The 25949-nt window shown below is 42.6% G+C and overlaps 1 protein-coding gene across 1 annotated transcript; it reads right to left on the reverse strand.

Annotated features, from left to right (window-relative positions):
* Positions 1 to 15953: 15953 nt before the first annotated feature.
* Positions 15954 to 25876, reverse strand: slc15a1a (solute carrier family 15 member 1a). Its single transcript, XM_029634513.2, has 23 exons — positions 25752 to 25876; positions 25516 to 25547; positions 23650 to 23731; positions 23334 to 23475; positions 23117 to 23236; positions 22862 to 22961; positions 21147 to 21237; positions 20904 to 20987; positions 20426 to 20508; positions 20195 to 20281; positions 19997 to 20086; positions 19847 to 19891; positions 19722 to 19754; positions 19548 to 19636; positions 19350 to 19431; positions 18319 to 18438; positions 17703 to 17849; positions 17561 to 17607; positions 17313 to 17408; positions 17035 to 17146; positions 16800 to 16937; positions 16515 to 16622; positions 15954 to 16296 (listed from the first exon to the last, which is right to left on the reverse strand). Exons 1-23 carry the CDS (start codon positions 25756 to 25758, stop codon positions 16075 to 16077), a joined length of 2157 nt encoding a protein of 718 aa, XP_029490373.1. The 5' UTR covers positions 25759 to 25876; the 3' UTR covers positions 15954 to 16074.
* Positions 25877 to 25949: the final 73 nt, after the last annotated feature.

Consider the following 25949-nt stretch of genomic DNA (forward strand, 5'->3'; position numbering starts at 1 on the left):
ATTGGATGTGTCTCAATCCACCCATCTGCCCAAGTTCCACATCTGCGGTGAAAGGTGACCCCATCCCGAAAATCGGTCTTCTCACGAAAACGTCTGTAGCGTCCGAAAGGGGAGACTATCAAAATGGAGACTATTCATTTTTTTATATATATATATATTTATTTTATACCTAAAGGGATCCCCACCCCCAATAGCTTAGACTTTTAAGAAATAACATATGGTTCCATTTGTAATGTTTTGTTATTTTCTTTCACAGCTGAAAGCTTAAAAAAGTCTGGACTTTAAATGTATCTTAAATATAGTACCAATGTCCTTTCCCTCCCTGCACCATACTTGGAGCAGTTATTTTGTGCATATCAAGACTATACTATAATAGCATTGGTATTCAACAATTTACTTTCTGTGATGTATTAGATGCCTTGTTAAAGATTGATGTAAAAGAAATCCACTGGGGCTGATATGTTTGATCCATTTTTTCTGCACCCCTGATTGCTGAATAATTAACCCATATTTCGTTACCTGATGATTATATATCATACTATCCCCAATGTTTGGAAGACTGCCCATGTACTCCCCCTTCACAAAGGTGGTGACCCTTGCCTTTCTTGCCAAGCTAAAATGTATCCTTAAAATGAATCCCTGTTTACTTGAACAAGTCTGTAAAAAAATTGTAACCTGCAATTTAATACCGATGATACTGTTGTGTATGCTGTTGCCCCTATGGTTGACCAGGCTCTATCTGAACGACAGTCTGCCTTCATTGTATTACAGAAAAACTTTATTCACCTGAAATTAGTATTGAATGCAGGTTAAACTAAGTACTGTATCTGTTGTTCTCAATGATTTAAGCATGTGTACTTTGGATGGTGTCCATATTGATTGTGTCCCTGCTTACAAATATCTGGGCATCTGGATAGATGAAAAGCTGTCTTGTACAAAGTATATTGATGAGTTATTTAAGAAGCTGAGAATAAAAATGGGCTTCTTCTATCCTCTCGCTAATAGTAGAAATCGGATTATTCAGTTGTCATTCTTATCGGTCCTAGACTATAATGACATCATCTATATGAATGCAGCTGCCACTTCATTAAAGCCTTTAGATGCAGTTTTTCACAGTACTCACCACTTTATTACAGACAACAATTTTTGTACTCACTGCATTCTCTACCAGAAAGTTGGTTGGACCTCTTTGATGTCACGTAGGTTGATACATTGCTATGTTTTATAAAGCCCTTTTACAAAAAGTCCTACTGTACCCAAGATCAATACTAAACTTTAGACATACAGTGCGAGTTACCACACAGGGTGTCAGGGATGGCTAACTCTGGAAATTCCTTTGGTCTCTACTGAGTTAGATAAATACAATTTTAGTTTTCTTGCACCTTATTTATGGAACAATCTTCAAAATGTTTTGGTGCCTTTGGCAATTCAGAAAGCTGTTTGAGGACCTTATTACTAATGTGTTTTTTTTATGACCATGTTTTTCTTTCTGCTTGCATTTGATGTGTGTATTTTCTCTAATTCATGTAATTCCCGCTTTCTCTAATCCCCTCTCGCATGCATGCATGCACGCACGCACACACACTTATGCAAATTGACAGATGAATTGAGAGTTTAGTTTGTTTGGCTTCATCATCTTCATTGTGATGGGCTACGGAATCTTTTTTTCTGCATTTGAAGCTCCTCTTTGTCTGATTCTTCCATACCATCTTTGTCCCTGAACTGGGCCTCGATCTCTGCAGGGTCCATGTAGGTATAGAAATAGGCCATGATGGAGAAGATGACACACACTGCCACTAGGAGGGAGGCGAAGAGGACAAACTCTGCCCACTGCAGGAGGAAAAAACACAAAGATTTGAACAGATCTGGCCCTTGAGGTATGCTTCATGGGCACTGAATACTTCAGCTCTTTCACCCATAGAGGTAAAATTTCACCCATAGAGGGCTGGCTCGCCCTATACACGGACCACATGCTGCAGGAGTGCTATGAGTGTTATGAGAGAGTTATCAGGAGAGTGTAGTGTAGTGGCACTGTACCTGTTCTTCAATCTGTGCAATCTCAGCCACAATAAGGACAATAAAGTTGCCAATAGCTACAGTGAACAGCCAGCCTGCTTGTAGTACTGCCTTCATGTTGCTCGGTGCCTTTGAAGAAAGATATATCGCTTGGTAAATTATGCTGTGAATTGGAGTACAGCCACCCATTATTTTACAACTGAAAATTCAAGAGATTACTTTATACTTTCCCCTGTTGTTGGGCAGATCAGAATGATTCAAATTCAGCACAGGGCCTAACAGATGACTAAATGTAGACTAGAATTGAATCGAGGGAAACCGGTTGCTGAGATTTACTGGGATTTACTGCCCAAAATCAGTCCCTTTTCCGTGATAACTGCTAGAAACCGGTAAATTATGATAAATTATTTATATGAACAGCATGGAGTGAAATGGAACTGTTCAATTCTATGTGATGTCTAAATCTGGCTTCTACGGCCTCTGTATGATGAATCATCAATGCTCATGGTGGGGACAGACAGCCCATCTCAGTATGGAGTGCAGTTCACAATGCATATAGACCTATCATCTATCTCATTATGGTAACTTTTATTCTTGTGACAGGTAGGTCTGCATTTGCTGCAGCTATGCTACAGTAATATAAAGACGGAATGCCCGTCAAATGTATCCATCTCCATCTGGCTTTAGGGGTCACCTTATTTGTTTTATTGTAAAGAGTTTTAAAACAGCCTATCACTTGAATATCGTTGCTTTAAATCAGTGCACGCGCGAGCACTCTCTCACAGTCTCTCTCCATCAACTCTTTCTCTCCATGATTCAAATTGCATCCAAAATAGATCATCCTGTTCTAGATTGATATATAGGCCTATATATATATATATATATAGATGTCCTAGCCTACCTCTTTCAGGTAGTGCACTAGTCAATGCACTATTCACCTTATATTTATCTAATTAATGATGGGTTATGCATAATAAGCTTCTAATTTATAGCTGTCTCTTGTGCAATATGCACACACCTGTGCTCTGCTGGCCTCTCTCCTTAAAAACGCTCCTTAGCTCTATGAGTCCCATACAGGAAAAGCTGGACTAGAATAGCTTTCTGGACATTATTACTTTTTTTGCATTTCTTATACCAATAGACTATTCAAAGAGGGAGGCAAGCCCTTTTTTTGCTGAATGTTAAATACAGCAGATATAATAACTCACAGGATAATTTGAAAGAAGACCGAACGCACGACGGCGGTAGGCTATGGCAGTTATTCATTCATAACCATTCAATCTTCGTAAAGAGAAGACCTTCCGCATCTAATTCTAGTCCTATATTATTCAAGGGTGTCATTAGAATGATGAAGATAAGGACATCGAAACGTATTTCATTTAACTGTTGAAAGCCAGGAAGGAATGAAGTAACGATGGAGCGAGACAGAGGAGGTAGGCTAATAACACTAGGGAAAAATATTATGAGAGGTATACAGGACCAGTTGGGACACACCTACTCATTTCAAGGTTTTTCTTTATTTGTAATATTTTCTAAATTGTAGAATAACAGTGAAGACATCAAAACTATGAAATAACACTGTAGTAACCAAAAAAAGTGTATTTTATATTTGAGAAATATCAAAGTAGCCACCCGTTGCCTTCATGACAGCTTTGCACCATCTTGGCATTCTCTCATCCAGCTTCATGAGGTAGACACCTGGAATGCATTTCATTTCACAGGTGTGCCTTGTTAAATGTTAATTTGTGGAATTTCTTTCCTTCTTAATGCATTTGAGCCAATCAGTTGTGTTGTGACAAGGTAGTGGTGGTATACAGAAGATAGCCCCATTTGGTAAAAGACCAAGTCCAGAACAGCTCAAATAAGCAAAGAGAAACGACAGTCCATCATTACTTTAAGGTCATTCAATACGGAAAATTTCAAGAACTTTAAGTGCAGTCGCAAAAACCATCATGGTCGAATTGCAGCAAAGAAACCACTACCAAAGGACACCAATAAGAAGAAGAGACTTGCTTGGGCCAAGAAACACGAGCAATGGACATTAGACTGGTGGAAAACTGTCCTTTGGACTGATAAGTCCAAATTTGACATTTTTGGTTCCAACCTACTCTGTGCATTTGTGAGACGCAGAGTAGGTGAAAGGATGATCTCCGGATGTGTGGTTTCCACCATGAAGCATAGAGTAGGTGGTGTGATGGTGTGGGGGTGCTTTGCTGGTGACACGGTCTGTGATTTATTTCGAATTCAAGGCACACTTAACCAGCATGGAGCGATACGCCATCCCATCTGGTTTGCACTTAGTTTGGGGTAGGCCTCGTCTCAGAGGAATACTCCTCAGAGCCAGATGCTGATGACAGGTAGCCCTGGACAGCTGGCATCGGAACCCACTGGGAGAACTGGGACCCTGATGACGGGCCTTCAGTTGGTGTTGGGGGGGGGCATTGGAAGACTTCTGCTGCAAAACATCAAGTGGGAGATAAGGTTTGAGATGACATAGAAATACTCCCCTAGATTAATGCCCATTGGTTGAAAGGGAAGTGATTATTGCATGAGTGAGCCCATAGGTTAATCAGCAACCGTGGTGGAATTGACTTAGTGTGCCATGCTCATAGGCCGAAGTTAAATAGGTGGATGACATTCCGAAACACTTGCTAATAGTAAAGGAGGAGGAGAAACATGACACTAAGCTGATGAGGTAACATTATAACCACCACCATAGTCATACCTGCTATGCTGATGAGTGAGAGAAAGCGATATGAGTTTATTTGATGAATGAAAAGTGACGATCCATTCAGACCAGCCTTACTGATTGAACTTTCATAACTACATGATACCTTTCCATTCACAACCATAACAGTAGACACTTGCATAGTAAAACAGTTTCCCACAGTAGCCTCAGGCATATGTCCATCCATGGAGAGTGGGGCCATCACACAAGTCCTTGGCGAAACATTTGAAGGAGAGACAGGGGGGAGAGAGAGGGAGAGAGAAATAGATTACACCTTTTTTTTGTTATCTGAACTTGTTTTTTAAGCTTTGGATGGTCTGGACAGAGAGTGCATTTGGTATATGCAGGAAATAACTGTGTAACATACTCAGTTGGTGTTTTAAAACTGATTACTTTTTCTGGGAGGTTGCCTGGAACTTTTTCCTCTGTGTATATATCGAACAGTGCATTCCAAGTCATTGGTGGGCGGCCAGATGACATCATTTTGGAGTTCTTGTGGTGAATCAGTCTGTCTCAAATAAGTGCAATTTTCCTATGTTTACTTTTGTGATGGCAGGATATGTGGGTGGCAAAATTATTTTTAAAACCTCTTAGTTGTAAAGTCCCCTGTTTAGGGGACCTGAGTGGTTCTGGTATCAGTTCCAACCAACATTTTCATTTACAATTAGATCTGTGGACACCATAGATCGAAATGGCTTGCATTGATTCCCATGGACACAGAGTATATTTTCTGAGCCTTTGTAACGTAGGATGTGAAATCTGAAGTCACCTGAAGCTAGGATGTCCCTCCTACACTTTCATTCGCTCTTCCGACTGTCCATCAACTCCTGGCTGAACCCTACATCACAGCCACAAAGCATATGCCTGCAATCCTTACATCGTAGCGCACCAGGAGAGAGTGGTTTCATCATGGTAGCACATTCAGAGATTGATTTATAGCCATTAATCAAGCAGGCATGGAGGTCAGTGTAGATGACGCAACAAGAGAAGCCCCTTGAGACGACAGCAGGTGAATTGTCATGTTATCTCTCCTGATTGTTTCACACTGGGGGCAGTGATAATGGCCATCTGTCCTACAGTAGCGGTGCATGGGTAAAATCACCAGTGAAGCCAAGCCAGGGGGAAAAATCCATATTACAACCTGTGTTGTGACAATTGCGCTGTTTGGTTCATAATATCTTGTTAGTTCAAATGTCTTGACACCGTGATATATAGGGCTAAGGCCGAGACAATAAGGAGACAGTGGCAGAATAAATTCCACCACACCTTTGTTTCATCACAAAACAGGAGAGCAACATCTATCCAGTGAAGTCCACAAAACAAATTGCATGTAACAAACAGTTACATACACCTACAGCATGATCATGCAAGTTCATGTTTTCAACATTTCTGACTACTAATCAACTACTGATTTAGAGCCACGGAGAGTTACCGCAAGTAGCAAAGAAAACAGGCGCTACCGTCACTATTCCAGCACCATTTCAACTTCAACATCATCTAATCACCTATGCTTAGTCTAATAGTGACAACTAAAATATACCACAAATGATTTAGTCCAATCAACGTAAACTAAATATGGCTGTCCATATGTACTGATTTCTGCTCGCTAGCCTAACTTTATTTCATGGGCAGCAATGTGCAGGATCTTCTAATTAACATTAGCCTACTACATCTAGCTTCCTGTTGAACTTCAACCCTCTCAGGCCAGGGGCACAATGTATGAATTTATGGTTTGATCAGAATCAGCATTATAATCCTTGGCCAGCATGGAGAATTAATTAAACCACAAGTCCAAATCTCCATCCATGGCTAATTTAGGAAAGGGACAATTTTAGCTAGTTAACTAGCCACCAGAGGACAACAACACAACGAGATGATGCAACAATTAAATTTTGTTCTGTCAATGAAGTTTGGCTTCTGATGTGTTGTGATTGGTGTGAAGCCCTTCCCTTGACACTTTTTTTGGGTACACCAGTACAATTCACAGCTGACCTCACTCAGTTTAGCTCAACGGTGATTGGCTATTCTTATTATTTTTTTTATCAAGGGAGGCCAAATACTTGCTGGCTTCCCTTGCATTCAATGAGGGAGGCGAGCAGGCCAGAGGTGGATGAACACAGTGCCCTTGTTTGGGTGTAGGGCCTGATCAGAGCCTGGAGGTACTGAGGTGCCGTTCCCCTCACAGCTCCGTAGGCAAGCACCATGGTCTTGTAGCGGATGCGAGCTTCAACTGGAAGCCAGTGGAGAGAGCGGAGGAGCGGGGTGACGTGAGAGAACTTGGGAAGGTTGAACACCAGACGGGCTGCGGCGTTCTGGATGAGTTGTAGGGGTTTAATGGCACAGGCAGGGAGCCCAGCCAACAGCGAGTTGCAGTAATCCAGACGGGAGATGACAAGTGCCTGGATTAGGACCTGCGCCGCTTCCTGTGTGAGGCAGGGTCGTACTCTGCGGATGTTGTAGAGCATGAACCTACAGGAACGGGCCACCGCCTTGATGTTATTTGAGAACGACAGGGTGTTGTCCAGGATCACGCCAAGGTTCTTAGCGCTCTGGGACGAGGACACAATGGAGTTGTCAACCGTGATGGCGAGATCATGGAACGGGCAGTCCTTCCCGGGAGGAAGAGCAGCTCCGTCTTGCCGAGGTTCAGCTTGAGGTGATGATCCGTCATCCACACTGATATGTCTGCCAGACATGCAGAGATGCGATTCGCCACCTGGTCGTCAGAAGGGGGAAAGGAGAAGATTAATTGTGTGTCGTCTGCATAGCAATGATAGGAGAGACCATGTGAGGTTATGACAGAGCCAAGTGACTTGGTGTATAGCGAGAATAGGAGAGGGCCTAGAACAGAGCCCTGGGGGACACCAGTGGTGAGAGCACGTGGTGAGGAGACGGATTCTCGCCACGCCACCTGGTAGGAGCGACCTGTCAGGTAGGACGCAATCCAAGCGTGGGCCGCGCCGGAGATGCCCAACTCGGAGAGGGTGGAGAGGAGGATCTGATGGTTCACAGTATCGAAGGCAGCCGATAGGTCTAGAAGGATGAGAGCAGAGGAGAGAGAGTTAGCTTTAGCAGTGCGGAGCGCCTCCGTGATACAGAGAAGAGCAGTCTCAGTTGAATGACTAGTCTTGAAACCTGACTGATTTGGATCAAGAAGGTCATTCTGAGAGAGATAGCGGGAGAGCTGGCCAAGGACGGCACGTTCAAGAGTTTTGGAGAGAAAAGAAAGAAGGGATACTGGTCTGTAGTTGTTGACATCGGAGGGATCGAGTGTAGGTTTTTTCAGAAGGGGTGCAACTCTCGCTCTCTTGAAGACAGGAGGGACGTAGCCAGCGGTCAGGGATGAGTTGATGAGCGAGGTGAGGTAAGGGAGAAGGTCACCGGAGATGGTCTGGAGAAGAGAGGAGGGGATAGGGTCAAGCGCGCAGGTTGTTGGGCGGCCGGCCGTCACAAGACGCGAGATGTCATCTGGAGAGAGAGGGGAGAAAGAGGTCAGAGCACAGGGTAGGGCAGTGTGAGCAGAACCAGCGGTGTCGTTTGACTTAGCAAACGAGGATCGGATGTCGTCGACCTTCTTTTCAAAATGGTTGACGAAGTCATCTGCAGAGAGGGAGGAGGGGGGGGGAGGAGGATTCAAGAGGGAGGAGAAGGTGGCAAAGAGCTTCCTAGGGTTAGAGGCAGATGCTTGGAATTTAGAGTGGTAGAAAGTGGCTTTAGCAGCAGAGACAGAGGAGGAAAATGTAGAGAGGAGGGAGTGAAAGGAGTCCGCAGGGAGTTTTCCTCCATTTCCGCTCGGCTGCCCGGAGCCCTGTTCTGTGAGCTCGCAATGAGTCGTCGAGCCACGGAGCGGGAGGGGAGGACCGAGCCGGCCTGGAGGATAGGGGACATAGAGAGTCAAAGGATGCAGAAAGGGAGGAGAGGAGGGTTGAGGAGGCAGAATCAGGAGATAGGTTGGAGAAGGTTTGAGCAGAGGGAAGAGATGATAGGATGGAAGAGGAGAGAGTAGCGGGGGAGAGAGAGCGAAGGTTGGGACGGCGCGATACCATCCGAGTAGGGGCAGTGTGGGAAGTGTTGGATGAGAGCGAGAGGGAAAAGGATACAAGGTAGTGGTCGGAGACTTGGAGGGGAGTTGCAATGAGGTTAGTGGAAGAACAGCATCTAGTAAAGATGAGGTCGAGCGTATTTCCTGCCTTGTGAGTAGGGGGGGAAGGTGAGAGGGTGAGGTCAAAAGAGGAGAGGAGTGGAAAGAAGGAGGCAGAGAGGAATGAGTCAAAGGTAGACGTGGGGAGGTTAAAGTCGCCCAGAACTGTGAGAGGTGAGCCGTCCTCAGGAAAGGAGCTTATCAAGGCATCAAGCTCATTGATGAACTCTCCGAGGGAACCTGGAGGGCGATAAATGATAAGGATGTTAAGCTTGAAAGGGCTAGGCTATACAATCTACAAGACTACATGATTGAAACATCAGCATACCAGACACGGCCTTCTTTGCACATCTACACTGTGTAGAAAACATTAGGAACACCATCCTAACATTGAGTTTTTCCCCCTTTTGCCCTCAGAACAGCCTCAGTCCGTCGCGACATGGACACTACAAGGTGTTGAAAGCATTCCACAAAAATGCTGGCCCATGTTGACGCCAATGATTCCCACAGTTGTTTCAAGTTGGCTGGATGTCCTTTGTGTGGTAGACTATTCTTGATACACAGGGGAAACTGTTGAGCGTGAAAAACCCAGCAGCACTGCAGTTTTTGACACACTCAAACCAATGCACCTTGCACTTACTACCACACCCAGTTCAAAGACACTGAAATCTTTCATCTTGCCCATTCACCCTGAATGGCACACATACACGATCCATGTCTCAATTGTTTTAAGGCTTAAAAATCATTATTTAACCCGGGCTCCTCCCCTTCATCTACACTGATTGAAGTGGATTTAACAAGCGACATCATTAAGGGATTATTGGATTCACCTGGTCAGTCTATGTTATGGAAAGAGCAGGTGTCCTTAATTTAATGTTAATTTAATGTTGTGTACACTCAGTGTATGGTTCAATAGATTGGCCTTATCAGCGGGCCTCTTTCTGGTGCAAATGATTCAATACCTTATGTCTTCCCATAGTTGGATAGCTAGTAATTTAATAAACTAGTTAACACAGCTAGTTAGTGTGGATGTGCGTTGACTTCCTTGAGTCAGTAGCAATGTTACAGTAGCTAGCAGGTTGGCTTAAGTATTGCAAAGAAATTGAAGGAGACCCACCACTGAAAGACAGTGAAATCTCTTAGTAGGGCTCTATTCAATCTGTATCTCTGAAACGTTATAGATTGCGCAATATAAATTGTCACACCGTGATCTGTTTCACCTGCCTTTGTGACTGTCTCCACCCCCCTCCATGTGTCAGGTGTCACCCATCTTCCCCAGTGTATTTATACCTGTGTGCTCTGTTTGTCTGTTGCCAGTTCGTCTTGTTTGTCAAGCCAACCAACGTTTTTGTGTCAGCTCCTGCTTTTCCCCAGTCTCTCTTTTCTCGTGCTCCTGGTTTTTGACCCTTGCCTGTCCTGACCCTGTACCCACCTGCCTGACCACTCTGCCTGCCCCTGACCCTGACTGCCGTCCTGTACCTTTGCCCCACCTCTGTATTACCGACCTCTGCCTGACCTGACCCTGAGCCTGCCTGCCGTCCTCTACCGTTGCCCCTGTCGCTGTAATAAACATTGTTACTTCAAAACGGTCTGCATCTGGGTCTTACCTTGATACCTGATAATAAATGTTAAATTAATTTATGATTGAGCCAACATATGCCACGTTTACAATGAATCCAGTCTTTTCCAACACGGGATCATTGTCTTTAAATTTCAATCACAGTAACGCTGAACTTCCTCGGCCCCGACTATGACAAAAATGTTGACATTTTGGGAGCAATAATATGCAAATTGTCTGCATAATCTTGTCATCCTGAAGTCTGCGATCTGCATGCTCAGATTACATGAGTTTTCTCACATTGCAACCTGTCTGCTCGGCCCCTCACCTATCCTGCGATTTCCAGACGTATTGTGGCTAAGGCTGTGGCAGTCATGAAATTTTGTCAGCCAGTTATTGTCATACAAAAGTGAATGGTCAATCTGACATCTGCATTGGCCATGCAGCATTTACGGTAAAATGACTTCTGCAGAAGTCGGGGCAATCATACTTGAGCTTCAAAGAAGTTGTCAAGGAAGTGAGTTTTTGTTTATACAAGACCTCCCGCCCTCACCTACCATCAACCAATCATGTCAATGCGGAGCTAGACAGAGCCTTCCGCATTGTTACAAAATTTGAGAAGCGCACGGCGATGAGGTACGGAGCTCAGTTTGCCTCCGGAGGCTCTGCAATTGCATCACAACCTCCACACAAAGCCTCCAACCACATTTTTGGATCAAGCATACATTGTATTTTTTATTAAATTATGCTCACTTTGAGGCAAGCAACACTGAAGCATGCATGAGAGCACCAGCTGTTCTGGACGACTATGGGATCACGCTCTCCGTAGCCGATGTGAGCAAAACCTTTAAACAGGTCAACATTCACAAAGCCATGGGGCCAGATGGATTACCAGGATGTGTATTCAAAGCATGTGCAGACCAACTGGCAAGTGTCTTCACTCACATTTTCAACCTCTTCCTGGCAAAGTCTGTAATACCTACATGTTTCAAACAGACACCATAGTCCCTGTGGCCAAGAAAGCGAAGGTAACCTGGCTAAATGATTACCGCCTTGTAGCACTCACGTCGGTAGCCATGATGTGCTTTGAAAGGCTGGTCATGGGTCACATCAACACCATCATGCCAGAAACCCTAGACCCACTCAAATTCCCATACCGCCCCAACAGATGCCCTTTCACACCTGGACTAAAGGAACACCTATGTGAGAATGCTTTTCATTGACTACAGCTCAGCGTTCAACACCATAGTGCCAACAAAGCTCATCACGAAGCTAAGGACATTGGGACTAAACACCGCCCTCTGCAACTGGATCCTGGACTTCCTGACGGGCTGCCCCCAGGTGGTAAGGTTAGGCAACAACATCTGCCACACTGATCCTCAACCCTGGGGTCCCTCAGTGCGTGCTTAGTCCCCTCCTGTACTCCCTGTTCACCCACGACTGCGTGGCCAAGCACAACTCCAACACCATCATTAAGTTGGCTGACGACACAACAGTAGTAGACCTGATCACTGTCAACCAAGAGACAGCCTATAGGGAGGAGGTCAGAGAACTGGGAGTGTGGTGCCAGGACAAGTTCCTTGGTTTCCACATTACCAACCAAACACACCAAGACAGTTGTGAAGAGGGCACGACAACACCTTTTCCCCTTAGGAGACTGAAAAGATTAGGCATGGGTCCCCAGACCCTCAAAAAGTTATACAGCTACACCATCGAGAGTATCCTGACCGATTGCATCACCGCCTGGTCTGGCAAATGCTTGGCATCTGACCGTAAGGCGCTACAGAGGGTAGTGTGTACGGCCCAGTACATCACTGGCGACATGCTTCCTGCTGTCCAGGACCTGTATACTAGAGGAAGGCCTAAAAATTGTCAAAGACTCCAGTCACCCATGTCTGTTAGACTGTTCCCTCTGCTACCGCACAGCAAGCGGTACCGGAGCGCCAAGTCTAGAACCAAAAGGCTCCTTAACAGCTTCATGCCATAAGACTGCTGAACAACTAAACTAATCAAATGGCCACCCAAACTATTTACATGCTACTCGCTGTATATTATCTATGCATCGTCACTTTACAAATGACCTTGACTAACCTGTACCCCGCACATTGACTTGGTACCTCCGCTCAGGAAGAAGATGCGTTCTTTGGTGCAAAAAGTGCAAATCAATCCCAGAAAAACAGCAAAGGACCTTGTGAAGATGCTGGAGGAAACCGGTACAAATGTATCTATATCCACAGTAAAACAAGTCCTATATCGACATAACCTGAAAGGCCGCTCAACAAGGAAGAAGCCACTGCTCCAAACCCACAATAAAAAAGCCAGACTACGGTTTGCAACTGCACATGGGGACAAAGATCATACATTTCTCTGGTCTGATGAAACAAAAACAGGACTGTTTGGCCATAATGTCTATTGTTATGTTTGGAGGAAAAAGGGGGATGCTTGCAAGACGAAGAACACCATCCCAACCGTGAAGTATGGGGGTGGCAGCATCATATTGTGGGGGTGCTTTGCTGCAGGAGGGACTGGTGCACTTCACAAAATAGATGGCATCTCAAGGTAGGAAAATGATGTGGATATATTGAAGCAACATCTCAAGACATCAGTCAGGAAGTTAAAGCTTGGCCGCAAATGGGTCTTCCAAATGGACAATGACCCCAAGCATACTTCCAAAGTTGTGGCAAAATGGCTTAAGGACAACAAAGTCAAGGACTTGGAGTGGCCATCACAAAGCCCTGACCTCAGTCCTATTGAACATTTGTGGGCAGAACTGAATAAGTGTGTGTGAGCAAGGAGGCCTACAAACATGACTCAGTTACTCGAGCTCTGTCAGGAGGAATCTGCCAAAATTCACCCAACTGATTGTGGGAAGCTTGTGGAAGGCTACCCGAAACGTTTGACCCAAGTTAAACAATTTTAAGGGAATGCTACCAAATACTAATTGAGTGCATGTAAACTTCTGACCCACTGGGAATGTGATGAAAGAAATAAAAGCTGAAATAAAACACATCCAAGTTAACCATGAATGGCTATAGATTATCTGGAAATGTATGTTCATTTCGGTCATCTCGGCAAACAACATTGCGAAATGCATCCAAATTTACCTGATTGCATTGGCCCCTTGCTCTGGCTTTGCCATCACAGGTGTATGTAAACTTCCGTCTTCAACTGTATTTCATGGATTTATTGTGATAATGTATATTAAATTGATTTATTATACTTTTAAAAATGTAGATGTTCCATGTTTTTAAATGTAAATGGTCCAAGCTGCTTGTGTGCAATCATAATTGCGTAGAAACTATTCTAAAATACTACTTATGAACGGAATTTAGAATGTTCATAGGCATAGAAAAAGTCTGATATTTCAAACAATCCTACGACCTTATGCACACTGGTAGGAGATAACGTTGATAAATACCAATTGTTCTCAGGCTCACACACACTGAAAAATGCAGCGTGTTCCAAATCATCCAACAGAGCAAGACCAGGCATCTCTCATTTGATTTCCATTGTCGCAGTATTTTATAGTATTTCTACAATGGTTTCACTTTAACATGTGCCTCTAATTCAACAAATGACTGTAGGCTACTTTATCTGGATTATGATTATAACAAAAGCACTGATGTCAACTTAAATATGTATCTTGTCAACAGCTGTTACATGAATTCACAATGGAAATACAAGTAAATCCATTTTTTAAAAAATGATTACTCTAACAATTTCCCACATTTTCAACATATTCTTCCCATTCTTGACAAGCAGTTCCCTTATTCCACCACTTGGCACTGTGCCTACACATGGTCGTGGCTGTGCTTAAATGTACGCACACTCACAAGCAAACATTTATATTGATATATCTCACACTTTGCATGGAAATGATCCCACGCATGGTTTACGCAGACTTGTGCCTTTGCACGGTTGATAAAAGAGGCCCCTGGAGATGCTAAACGTGTTTGTTAATTAAGGGTCACGGCAGGCTTTTGCATGACAATCAAATCCAATTGTATTTATCACATGCGCCGAATACAACAGGTGTAGACCTTACCGTGAAATGCTTACTTACAAGCCCTTAATCAACAATACAGTAAAATGTTTTCTAAATAAAGTTTAAAAATCCAATCAAAAAGTAACACAAGAAAATTACATAACAGTTATGAGGCTATATACAGCATCTTCACAAGGTCCTTTGCTGGTTTCCTGGGATTGAGTTGCACTTTTTGCACCAAAGAACGTATCTCCTTCCACGGCTGTGTGGTCCCATGGTGTTTATAGTTGCGTACTATTGTTTGTACAGATGAACATGGTACCTTCAGGCGTTTGGAAATTGCTCTCAAGGATGAACCAGACTTGTGGAGGGGCACTGTTTTTTTTCTGAGGTCTTGGCTGATTTATTTTGATTTTCCCATGATGCCAAGCAAAGAGGCACTGAGTTTGAAGGTAGGCCTTGAAATACATCCACAGGTACACCTCCAATAGACTCAAATTATGTCAATTAGCCTATCGGAAGCATCTAAAGCCATGACATCATTTTCTGGAATTTTCCAAGCTGTTTAAAGGCACAGTCAACTTAGTGTATGTAAACCTCTGACCCACTGGAACTGTGATGCAGTGAATTATAAGTGAAATAATCTGTAAACAATTGTTGGAAAAATTACTTGTGTCATGCACAAAGTAGATGTCCTAACCAACTTGCCAAAACTATAGTTTGTTAACAAGACATTTGTTGAGTGGTTGAAAAACAAGTTTTAATGACTCCAATCTAAGTGTATGTAAACTTCCGACTTCAACTGTATTTCAGTAATGTATAAAGAAACATTATGATATGAATCAAATGTATTTAAGAAGAGCAGAATATGAGTTGGCCTAATGTATGTTATCTGACACATATTGTCTCATTATGTCCCAAAAAGTAGTTTAATTATAAATGATTGGCCTGTGCATACCCAGTCCTCTTTAAAGAATGTATGTTATAGTCTAAGGCAAATCACATGGACTATAAATTGTATTATGCCCAAGATGAATATAAGTGAGCCTAAATGAGAGCCATGATAAAAATGTGTCTTCTTCATGTTTATTTAAGCAATGACAGATTTGTTTTCCAGTTATATAATTACATCTTTAGAAAATCTTGCTTTTTATTAATACACACTAACTTCTATATTAATAACAATGCAACCTATACAGTATAATCATGCAAAATTAATCCTGATCGATGGACATTGGGATGTTTTACAGTTTTTTTCAAAAACAGATTGTTCCATTTGTAATGTTTTGTTGTTTTCTCTCACAGCCGAAAGCTTAAAACAAGTCTGGAATTTAAGTGTATTTTAAATGTAGTAAAAATGTCCTTTTCCCTCTCTGCACCATACTTGGAGCAGTTATTTTGTGCATATCAAAACTATAATATAATACAATTGGTATTCATGTTCTTTCTTTCTCTTGCCCCTTCTCTCTTTCACTCAGTCTCTTTCTCTCACTCGCTCGCACGCACGCACGCTCACACACGCGCACGCACACACACACACACACACACACACACACACACACACACACACACACACACACACACACACACACACACACACACACACACACACACACACACACACAATTATGCAAATTGACAGAAATTTACATTTTTGATTGTTTGGCTTCATCATCTTCATTGTGATGGTCTACGAAATCTTTCTTCTGCATTTGAAGCTCCTCTTTGTCTGATTCCTCCGTACCATCTTTGTCCCTGAACTGGGCCTCGATCTCTGCAGGGTCCATGTAGGTATAGAAATAGGCCATGATGGAGAAGATGACACACACTGCCACTAGGAGGGAGGCGAAGAGGACAAACTCTGCCCACTGCAGGAGGAAAAAACACAAAGATTTGACATGATACATATTTACATCATCAGATCTGGCCTTTGAGGTATGATTCATGGGCACTGAAGACTTCAACTCTTTCACCCATAGAGTCAGGGCTGGCTTTCCCAACACGCAGGCAAGAGGGCTATGAGTGTGTCCTCATAGGACATAGAATGAGAGATTTATCTTTAGAGTGTAGTGTAGTGGCACTGTACCTGTTCTTCAATCTGTGCAATCTCAGCCACAATAAGGACAATAAAGTTGCCAATAGCTACAGTGAACAGCCAGCCTGCTTGTAGCACTGCCTTCATGTTGCTCGGTGCCTTTGAAGAAAGATATATCGCTTGGTAAATTATGCTGTGAATTGTACAGCCACCCATTATTTTACAACTGAAAATTCAAGAGAATACTTGATACTTTCCCCTGTTGTTGGGCAGATCAGAATGATTCAAGTTCAGGTCTAACATATGACTAAATGTCGACTAATAAGGGTGCTTCACCTGTGAATAAGAGAACTCCAGGCCAGTAACAGAGAACACCACCTCTCCACAGGTAATGAGGAAGTACTGTGGGATCTGCCAGCCCATATGGAAGGAGTTGGGCTGGATATCCTCAACCCCAGAAATGGATTCCGAGCACTATATAAAAGGGACAATAAAAACGGTAATTTACTGAAGCTGATTATGGGATATATCACTGTATTATTAAGTGACACGTAGAAGGAGTGAAACTTACAGTCGGGCCCCATACAAAATGACTGGGGATAAGCAGAGTGTAAGAACTCCCGAATCCAAATTCTCTGGAGTATTCACACGTGTTCGCACCATTGGTTATGGTGAAGGTGGCTCTGGAAAGGAGTAAGAAGAGATGCTTTGGAAATCTGTGTTTGTGAGTCTTATAACGTAAGCAAAATCAGCTAAATACACATTTTAAGGATTTAGCAGCATATTCTTTATGTCATCCTCTTTATTATACTGCATATTTGCAAGTATAATCAATAATTCATTCCTTACTTTCCATTTGATATGAGAGAGTAGTTGGAAGCAGAGGAGTAGTCAATGCTTCCAAAGGTTGACACATTCACCACTCCAGCCATACCATTAACAAATCTGGAAATGAACACACATAGAGTTGAGAAAGAGCATAAAAAATAAAAAATAAACACATCCAAGTTAACCATGAATGGCTATAGATTATCTGGAAATGTATGTTCATTTCGGTCATCTCGGCAAACAACATTGGGAAATGCATCCAAATTTACCTGATTGCATTGGCCCCTTGCTCTGGCTTTGCCATCACATCATCAGTCTGCAACAGAGGATCAGAGAAAATGTATATTGACTTAATGCTCATGATGTTAATACTGTACTTTTACAAGGGTGCAATAGTAGGTATGTACTTACCACCTCCCACATTGGGGCACTGAGGTTTGAGGGAATTAGAAGTGTTTGCCGTTTGTTCTTTGCTAAGGAAATAGTCCTAGATATTGCAGGACTCTGAAATGAAACTTGGATGCTTTCTTCCTCAAATGTAAGGTAATTTGCACTAGCCTGTAAAATATATGAGTGGAGTCAGTTCCAGAACAAGGTATAAACACTTGACAGTTACAGTGAAGCACTTGGTTCAATTAGAAAAGTTACTACAAATGATAAATGTCTTAATGTAATGTTTTGGCTGATCATAACTTCACCATTCTACTTAAACCATTACTTGAGGAACTTATTAAAAGTCATTAAAATGACTTAAATGTTATTACTGATGAATGGCTTTGATTTTTTCTTTCTGTTTGCATTTTGTATTTACATTTTGATGTGTGTATTTTCTGTAAATTCTGTAATTCAGGGCTCATCTGTAAAAGAGAGACCTTTCTCTCAGTATGACCCCCTGATCAAATAAAGGTTAAATAAAACATGTAAAAGATATTATTCTAGTAGACATCAACATCTGTGTAAGATTTCTGCCAATACAGTCAGGTTTTGTGATATGAATGCCTAAGAGAACCTCCTCAAGATGGTTTACCTTAGCTGCTTCAATGACGAATGGATCGTTATTGGGTAAGGTAACTGTCAGGGGGATACTGCCCATGTTGAGTAATTTTAATTGGCTCTGGGAGGACGATGGGAAGGTTGGCAAGGTTTTCTGAAATAGATACAAGCAGAGTCATATATTTATATATACAGTTGAAGTTGGAAGTTTACATACACCTTGGCCAAATACATTTAAACTCAGTTTTTCACAAATCCTGACATTTCATCCTAGTAAAAATTCCCTGTCTTCGCTCAGTTAGGATCACCACTTTATTTTAAGAATGTGAAATATCAGAATAATAGTAGAGATAATGATTTATTTCAGCTTTCATCACATTCCCAGTGGGTCAGACGTTTACATACACTCAATTAGTATTTGGTAGCATTGCCTTTAAATTGTTTAACTTGGGTCAAACGTTTCAGGTAGCCTTCCACAAGCTTCCCACAATCAGTTGGGTGAATTTTGGCCCATTCCTCCTGACAGAGCTGGTGTAACTGAGTCAGGTTTGTAGGCCTCCTTGCACTGTTTGTAAACAATTGTTGGAAAAATGACTTGTGTCATGCACAAAGTAGATGTCCAGACCGACTTGCCAAAACTATAGTTTGTTAACAAGAAATTTGTGGAGTGGTTGAAAAAACAGTTTTAATGACTCCAAAATATGTGTATGTAAACTTCCGACTTCAACTGTAAGTGTATGTAAACTTCCTACCTCAACTGTAGATAGACATATGTTAGTATATGGCTCTGGGTACAAGTAAGGATTTAGCAAATAATATAATCTCTTTGTTATGCATTCCAATTATATAGACAGTGAAAGTATTGCCATGAAGAGGGTCAAAATGGGATACTCTCAATTTGGACTTTGTCATAATACAGATTTCCTGTAGCCCGGGTTCTAGACTGTTTCTGCTTTCAACAATGCTACATCTATTCCTAGCCATACAAGGCCATGATAGCATCAAAGAATACTTCACTAAACCAGAAACAAACTGCCACACAATGTATGTATTGTACACACTTACATCAATCTGGATCTGTACCAAAGCTGCGGCAACAAAGGCCATGGCTGCCAAAAACATCCCCACTGTCATTCTCCTCAAAGGACTGTTGAGGAAAGGTTCGTGGTTAGATTCCTAAGCATGCTTACACCTGCCTCTTCACTGTTTTGTAGATACTGTACAGGCATTTGTTTTGATCAGTTTTCTTTATGTAGAACTTACGTGAAGTTCAGGCCACATTTCTTTATCAGTGGGTACACCACACTGTCCATGATCGGTACCAGAGTCAGGATCAGGATAGGGTTGACAGTCTGTCAAAGAGATGGTTTCTATGGTAAGAAGTGCATTTAGCCATGGATGAAAACAACCAGGAACCATAAAGTACCTCTAACTTACCTGCATTTGATCAGGCTGCAGAATGAGGGATCCCTGGAAAGAGAGCAAGGTCATTACGGACATGAACAACTTGCAAATTGTAGCTTTGGTTTACTTTTTACAGTGGGATGTTTTTGAAAACGTACAAAGTTTCCATCCATGGTGGTGGCCTGAAGAGTCCACCTAGAGCCCTGTGAGGGAGCAGAACGTTTTACTTGATTATACCATATGGATATTACAAGGTACATCACATATTGCAGGACAAACTAGATTATCTACCAACGTATCTCAGATACCTTTTGGTCAAATAGGGTCCAAAACATTGGAAGGGGAATGTACAGAAATAGGACCTTCAGCACCATCTTTATCTGAGCAATGAGGAGTTTCTACAAGCACAAAAAGAGAGAAAGACAATTTGAGGTGTTGTTCATGTAATTTGAGACCGAACATGCCATTTAGATAGTACTGTATAGTTTGCAGTGTAGATAACCTACCTCGTGTTTCTCTTCGGCCCAGTCCATCCAGTGCGTTCTCTTCGGGTAGGAGCTACTCCTGTGCCTGAAGCGGTTCTTTATTGCAAACTGTAAAGATGAGCAGACACAGAAATGATCCTTTCAGAAACACCAGAGTGGCTGCAGGGAAGATTCCACCAGTCATTTTACACATTGTTGTGAAAGTTGATGCAATTATGCTAAATGCTGGTACTAGATAATGTTTCGACTTACCCCAATACATTTACACACATCCAGCATTATGTTTCCCTGCGGTTCAGTCTTATGGTACATACCACTTCCAATTATGAACACGACTGTAGGGACAAACAGCGAAACAGCACCGTCAAAACTACATTTTTATACTCTTTATCGGAATAAATATTACAGCAAAACCATGGGACAAGGTAGGATCTTAATTTGATCACTCTTTTGTTGCTGAGAAATTTCTTTCACCGCAAGAAATGCAGACGAGCTTCGTGATTTACATAAATTCACTGAAAACCCACACTAACACATGGTTATATGAACAGTATTGAACTTTTCCTGCAGTCTACTTTTGCCCGGCTAATAGTATGACCACTGATCAAGCAAAATTACAGACTGAACATTCAAATCCTGTTGCTGCAGGATTTAATTTGCTTTGACAATATAGGTCAAAATAAGATCCTACATCTGTAGGTAGAATAAAGAAGATGGTAGAGACACTAACCAAGGGCGACCACCATGAGCGCAGCAGGGACACCGAAGGCCAGAGGGTAACACTTCTGCTGGCTGTGGATGCCACACTCCTGGCCTAAACACAGGGACACAGCACAGACATCACTCATCCATACACTAGCTGCAGTTGTGTTGTGTATTAAATAGTTATTTATGCAGATTTGTGGTAATATCTTCAGACGACATTGCGGGAGTTATTATACATAGCTTGGCCTGGCTTGGACATTTCCCCTACCTCTGAGGATTGGTGTAATGATAGTAGACAGGAGACTCCCACCATTGATACACAGGTAGAAAACTGAGAAGAAAGTGCTCCTCTGTTTTGCCTGCAAAAATAAAAAGGACCTAGATTTGTATCGTGTGTAAAGTTTGTACTGTACCAGTCAAAAGTTTGGACACACGTACTCATTCAAGGGTTTTTGTTTATTTTACATTGTAGAATAATAGTGAAGACATCAAAACTATGAAATAACACATCTGGAATCATGTAGTAACCAAAAAAGTGTTATATAAAATATATTTTCAAAAGTAGCCACCCTTTGCCTTGATGATACCTTTGCACACGGTTGGCATTCTCTCAACCAGCTTCACCTGGAATGCTTTTACAACAATCTTGAAGGAGTTCCCACATATGCAGAGCACTTGTTGGCTGCTTTTCCTTAACTCTGCGGTCCAACTCATCCCAAACCATCTCAATTGGGTTGAGGTCGGGTGACTGTGGAGGTCATCTGATGCAGCACTCCTTCACTCTCCTTCTTGGTCAAATAGCCCTTACACAGCCCGGAAGTGTGTTGTGTAATTGTCCTGTTGAAAAACAAATGAGCAAACCAGATGGGATGGCGTATCGCTGCAGAATGCTGTGTTAGCCATGCTGGTTATGTGTGCCTCGAATTCTAAATAAATCACAGACAGTGTCACCAGCAAAGCACACCCACACACCTCTTCCTCCAAGCTTCATGGTTGGAACCACACATGCGGAGATCACCCGTTCACCTACTCTGTGTCTTACAAAGACCATGAAGGGCTGATTCACGCAGTCTCCTCTGAACAGTTGATGTTGAGATGTGTCTGTTACCTGAACTCCGTGAAGTATTTATTTGGGCTGCAATCTGAGGTGCAGTTAACTGCCGATTTCTGAGACTGACAACTCTAATGAACTTAACCTCTGCAGCAGATGTAACTCTGGGTCTTCCTTTCCTGTTGTGGTCCTCATGAGAGCCAGTTTCATCTTAGCGCTTGATGGTGTTTGCGACTGCATTTAATTAAAGAAACTTTCAAAGTTCTTGAAATGTTCCAGATTGACTGCCTTCATGTCTTAAAGTAATGATGGACTGTTGTTTCTCTTTGCTTATTTGAGCTGTTCTTGCCATAATATGGACTTGGTCTTTTACCAAATAGGGCTATCTTCTGTATACCACCCCTACCTTGTCCCAACAATACAGAAGGAAAGAAATTCCACAAATGAACGTTTAACAAGGCACACCAGTTAATTGAAATGCATTCCAGGTGACTACCTCATTTAGCTGGTTGAGAGAATGCCAAGTATGCAAAACCATCAAGACAAAGGGTGGCTACTTTGAAGAATCTAAAATATATTTTGATTTGTTTCACAGTTATTTTGTTACCACATGATTCCATATGTGTTATTTCATAGTGTTGATGTCTTCACTATTATTCTGCAATGTAGAAACTAGTCAAAATGAATCAGTGGGTGTCCAAGCTTTTGACTGGTACTGTATATGATGTGCCACTCATAGGAGATACATGTACATTACACTTATCAAAGGAGCAAAGGCTCTCCTACATGTTCTTCATTTCAAAGTTAACATCAGGGTTTGTGGGTATTAAAATGACTTGGCAGCTGTAGTGAGGAAATCTCTGCCTACTGACAAAGATACAGACAGACACAGTGGTGGTGTTATCCTCCGAACACGGAGTTATTCTGCTAACCTGGTGGTCCTGAAACTGGTCTCCTCCAAAAGCAGCTACACATGGTTTGATACCACCTGTACCCAGCGCAATGAGGAGCAGGCCCACCATGGACAGCACACTGAGAGTGGAGGCAGAGCAATATTGTTAGGCCATGGATTCAGTAGCACCTCACAAAGTCCGTGGAGTCAGGACATACTCCGGCAAGCCTTCGTATGTGACTTGTGTTTTTCGGAAGCGAATCTATGAACTTGACTTTAAATGAGGACGACTCACATATGCAAGGTCAAGTTGTCTGGCGTGCCATCTCTGTCTGTGTCCGTGATGTCATGAATGGCGCTGACTGCCATCACAACCTGGCCAATTGCATAGACAATGGACAAGTAGATGATAGTCCTACAGGAAGGGGAAATCGAGGTGTTAGCTACCAGTGCAAGAACAAATTCCTGTTCTGTAATACACCCTAGTTCTAGGACTCCGAACAGTCACTTACTTAAACTTGCCCAACCAGGAGTCTGCTACAATGGCTCCCAGGATGGGAGTCAGGTAGCACAGAGCCACGAAGGTGTGGTAGATGGAGGTGGCCAGGTCATCATCAAACCGAAGGAAGTACCTGAAGTACAGCACCAGCACAGCTGTGGACAGGAGAGAGAGAAGGGGAAGCTCCTCAGGATGGGCACTACACAAAGCCACTGTAGTTATTCCCAGTGGGCAAAACTCGTTGAAATGAGATATTTTCAACTAGTTTTGCTCACTGGGTTAGAACTGTTGATTACTCCCGTGTAGTAGATACTGTGTCATATTCTTACCTCGCATGCCATAGTAGGAGAATCTCTCGCAGAACTCATTTACAACAATGAAGAATATGCTTAGGGGATAGCCACATACCTCCTGTTCATACAGACACAAAATAAGGGCCATATTACTCTGGTATCTTTAGAACTTCATCTATACTATATCTGAATAAAAACCTATTTACTTTAAAATTGCAGAGTGCAGTTAAAAAAATAAGGATTCCCTTACAGCTATGATATTGAATGAAATACACATACACTATACATACAAAAGTATATGGACACCCCTTCAAATGAGTGGATTCAGCTATTTCAGCCACACCCATTGCTGATAGGTGTATAAAATCGAGCACACAGCCATGCAATCTCAATAGACAAACATTGGCAGTAGAATGGCCTTACTGAAGGCAAACCAACAAGTCAGTTTGTCAAATTTCTGCCCTGCAAGAGCTGCCCCCAGTCACCTGTAAATCCTGTTATGGTGAAGTGGAAACGTTTTGGAGCAACAATGGCTCAGCTGCGAAGTGGTAGGACACACAAGCTCACAGAACGGAACCACCGAGTGCTGAAGCACGTAGCGTTTAAATAGTCGGTCATCGGTTGCAACACTCACTAACGAGTTCCAAACTGTTTCTGGAATTAACATCAGCACAAGAACTGTTCGTCGGGAGCTTCATAAAAAGGGTTTCCATGGCCGAGCAGCAGCACACAAGCCTAAGATCCCCATGTGCAACGTAAAACGTTGGCTGAAGTGGTGTAAAGCTGGCTGCCATTGGACACTGTAGCAGTGGAAACGTATTCTCTGGAATGATGAATCATGCTTCACCATCTTGCAGTCCGACAGACAAATCTTGGTTTGGCGGATTCCAGGAGAAAACTACCTGCCTGAATGCATAGTGCCAACTGTAAAGTTTGGTGGAAGAGGAATAATGGTCTGCGGCTGTTTTTCCATGGTTCGGGCTAGGCCCCTTAGATCCTGTGAAGGGAAATCTTAATGCTATCAATCAATCACATGTATTTATAAAGCCCTTTATCCATCAGCCGATGTCACAAAGTGCTATACAGAAACCCAACTTAAAACCCCGAACAGCAAGCAATGCAGATGTAGTAGCACAGTGGCTTGGAAAAACTCCCTAGAAAGGCAGGAACCTAGAGAGGAACCAGGCTCTGAGGGGTGGCCAGTCCTCTTCTGGCTGTGCTGGGTTGAGATTATAACAGTACATGGCTAAGATGTTCAAAAGTTCATAGATGACCATCAGGGTCAAATAATAATAACAATAATCACGGTGGTTGCAGAGGCTGCAACAGTTCAGCACCTCATGAGTAAATGTCAGTTGGCATTTCCATTCTAGACGATTCTGTGCTTTCAACAGTTTGGGTTAGGCCCTTTCCTGTTTCAGCATAACAATGCCACCATGCTCAAAGTAAAGACTATCCAGAAATAATTTGTCAATCGGTGTGGAAGAACTTGACTGGCCTGCACATAGCCCTGCCCTCAACCCCACCTTTGGGATGAATTGGAACGTCGACTGCGAACATCGCCTAATCGCCCAACACCAGTGCCGGACCTCACTAATGCTCGTGGCTGAATGGAAAGCAAGTCCCCGCAGCAAAATTCCAACATCTAGTCGAAAGCCTTCCCAACAGCAAGGGCACCAACTCCATATTAATGCTCATGATTTTGGAATGAGATGTTCGACAAGCAGGTGTCCAAATACTTTCGGTCATGTAGTGTAGCTGAACATGCAAGCTTGAATTGCGTTGCATAGTGTTCTATCAATTTGTGCTAGTTAAATAAATGCTTCAGAGATTAAGTTGTTTCAGAGCATCACTTGTAAAATAAATGAATCCAGACAATGTACAGTGCACTAGAAGTCTTACCTTTGACTTGCTCTTCTTAACATCCTCTTCATCTTTTTGTGTGTGAGAAATAAAACCATTAGGTTAAATATATCAAATATTAGAGATATCTAAGCAGGGTACTGATGTAACAATTAAATAGATGCATTTTGTTTCACCAACAACATAAGCCTATCAGAAAATGCCAGATATCTGAATAGCATAGATCCATAATAGCATTTAACAGATGCAATTTTAATAGCATTTTGTTGCCTGACCTGTCATGATGGCAGTGTATAGAGACTGCTCTTCGTCCTGTAATGTTTAGTATCCTTAGGTGATCCCTTCCAGGCTAACACAGTGATTCCTGCCTCTAAGACTAGGAGGCACGACCCTGGAATGGTATCCCAGAGTGCTGTTTTATGGTTTTATCTTGTGCGAGAACACCAGAGGCAGGAAGGTGAGAGTGAGTCAAT

Source organism: Oncorhynchus nerka, linkage group LG3, assembly GCF_034236695.1.
Source record: "Oncorhynchus nerka isolate Pitt River linkage group LG3, Oner_Uvic_2.0, whole genome shotgun sequence".
In the NCBI taxonomy this organism is placed as follows: domain Eukaryota; kingdom Metazoa; phylum Chordata; class Actinopteri; order Salmoniformes; family Salmonidae; genus Oncorhynchus; species Oncorhynchus nerka.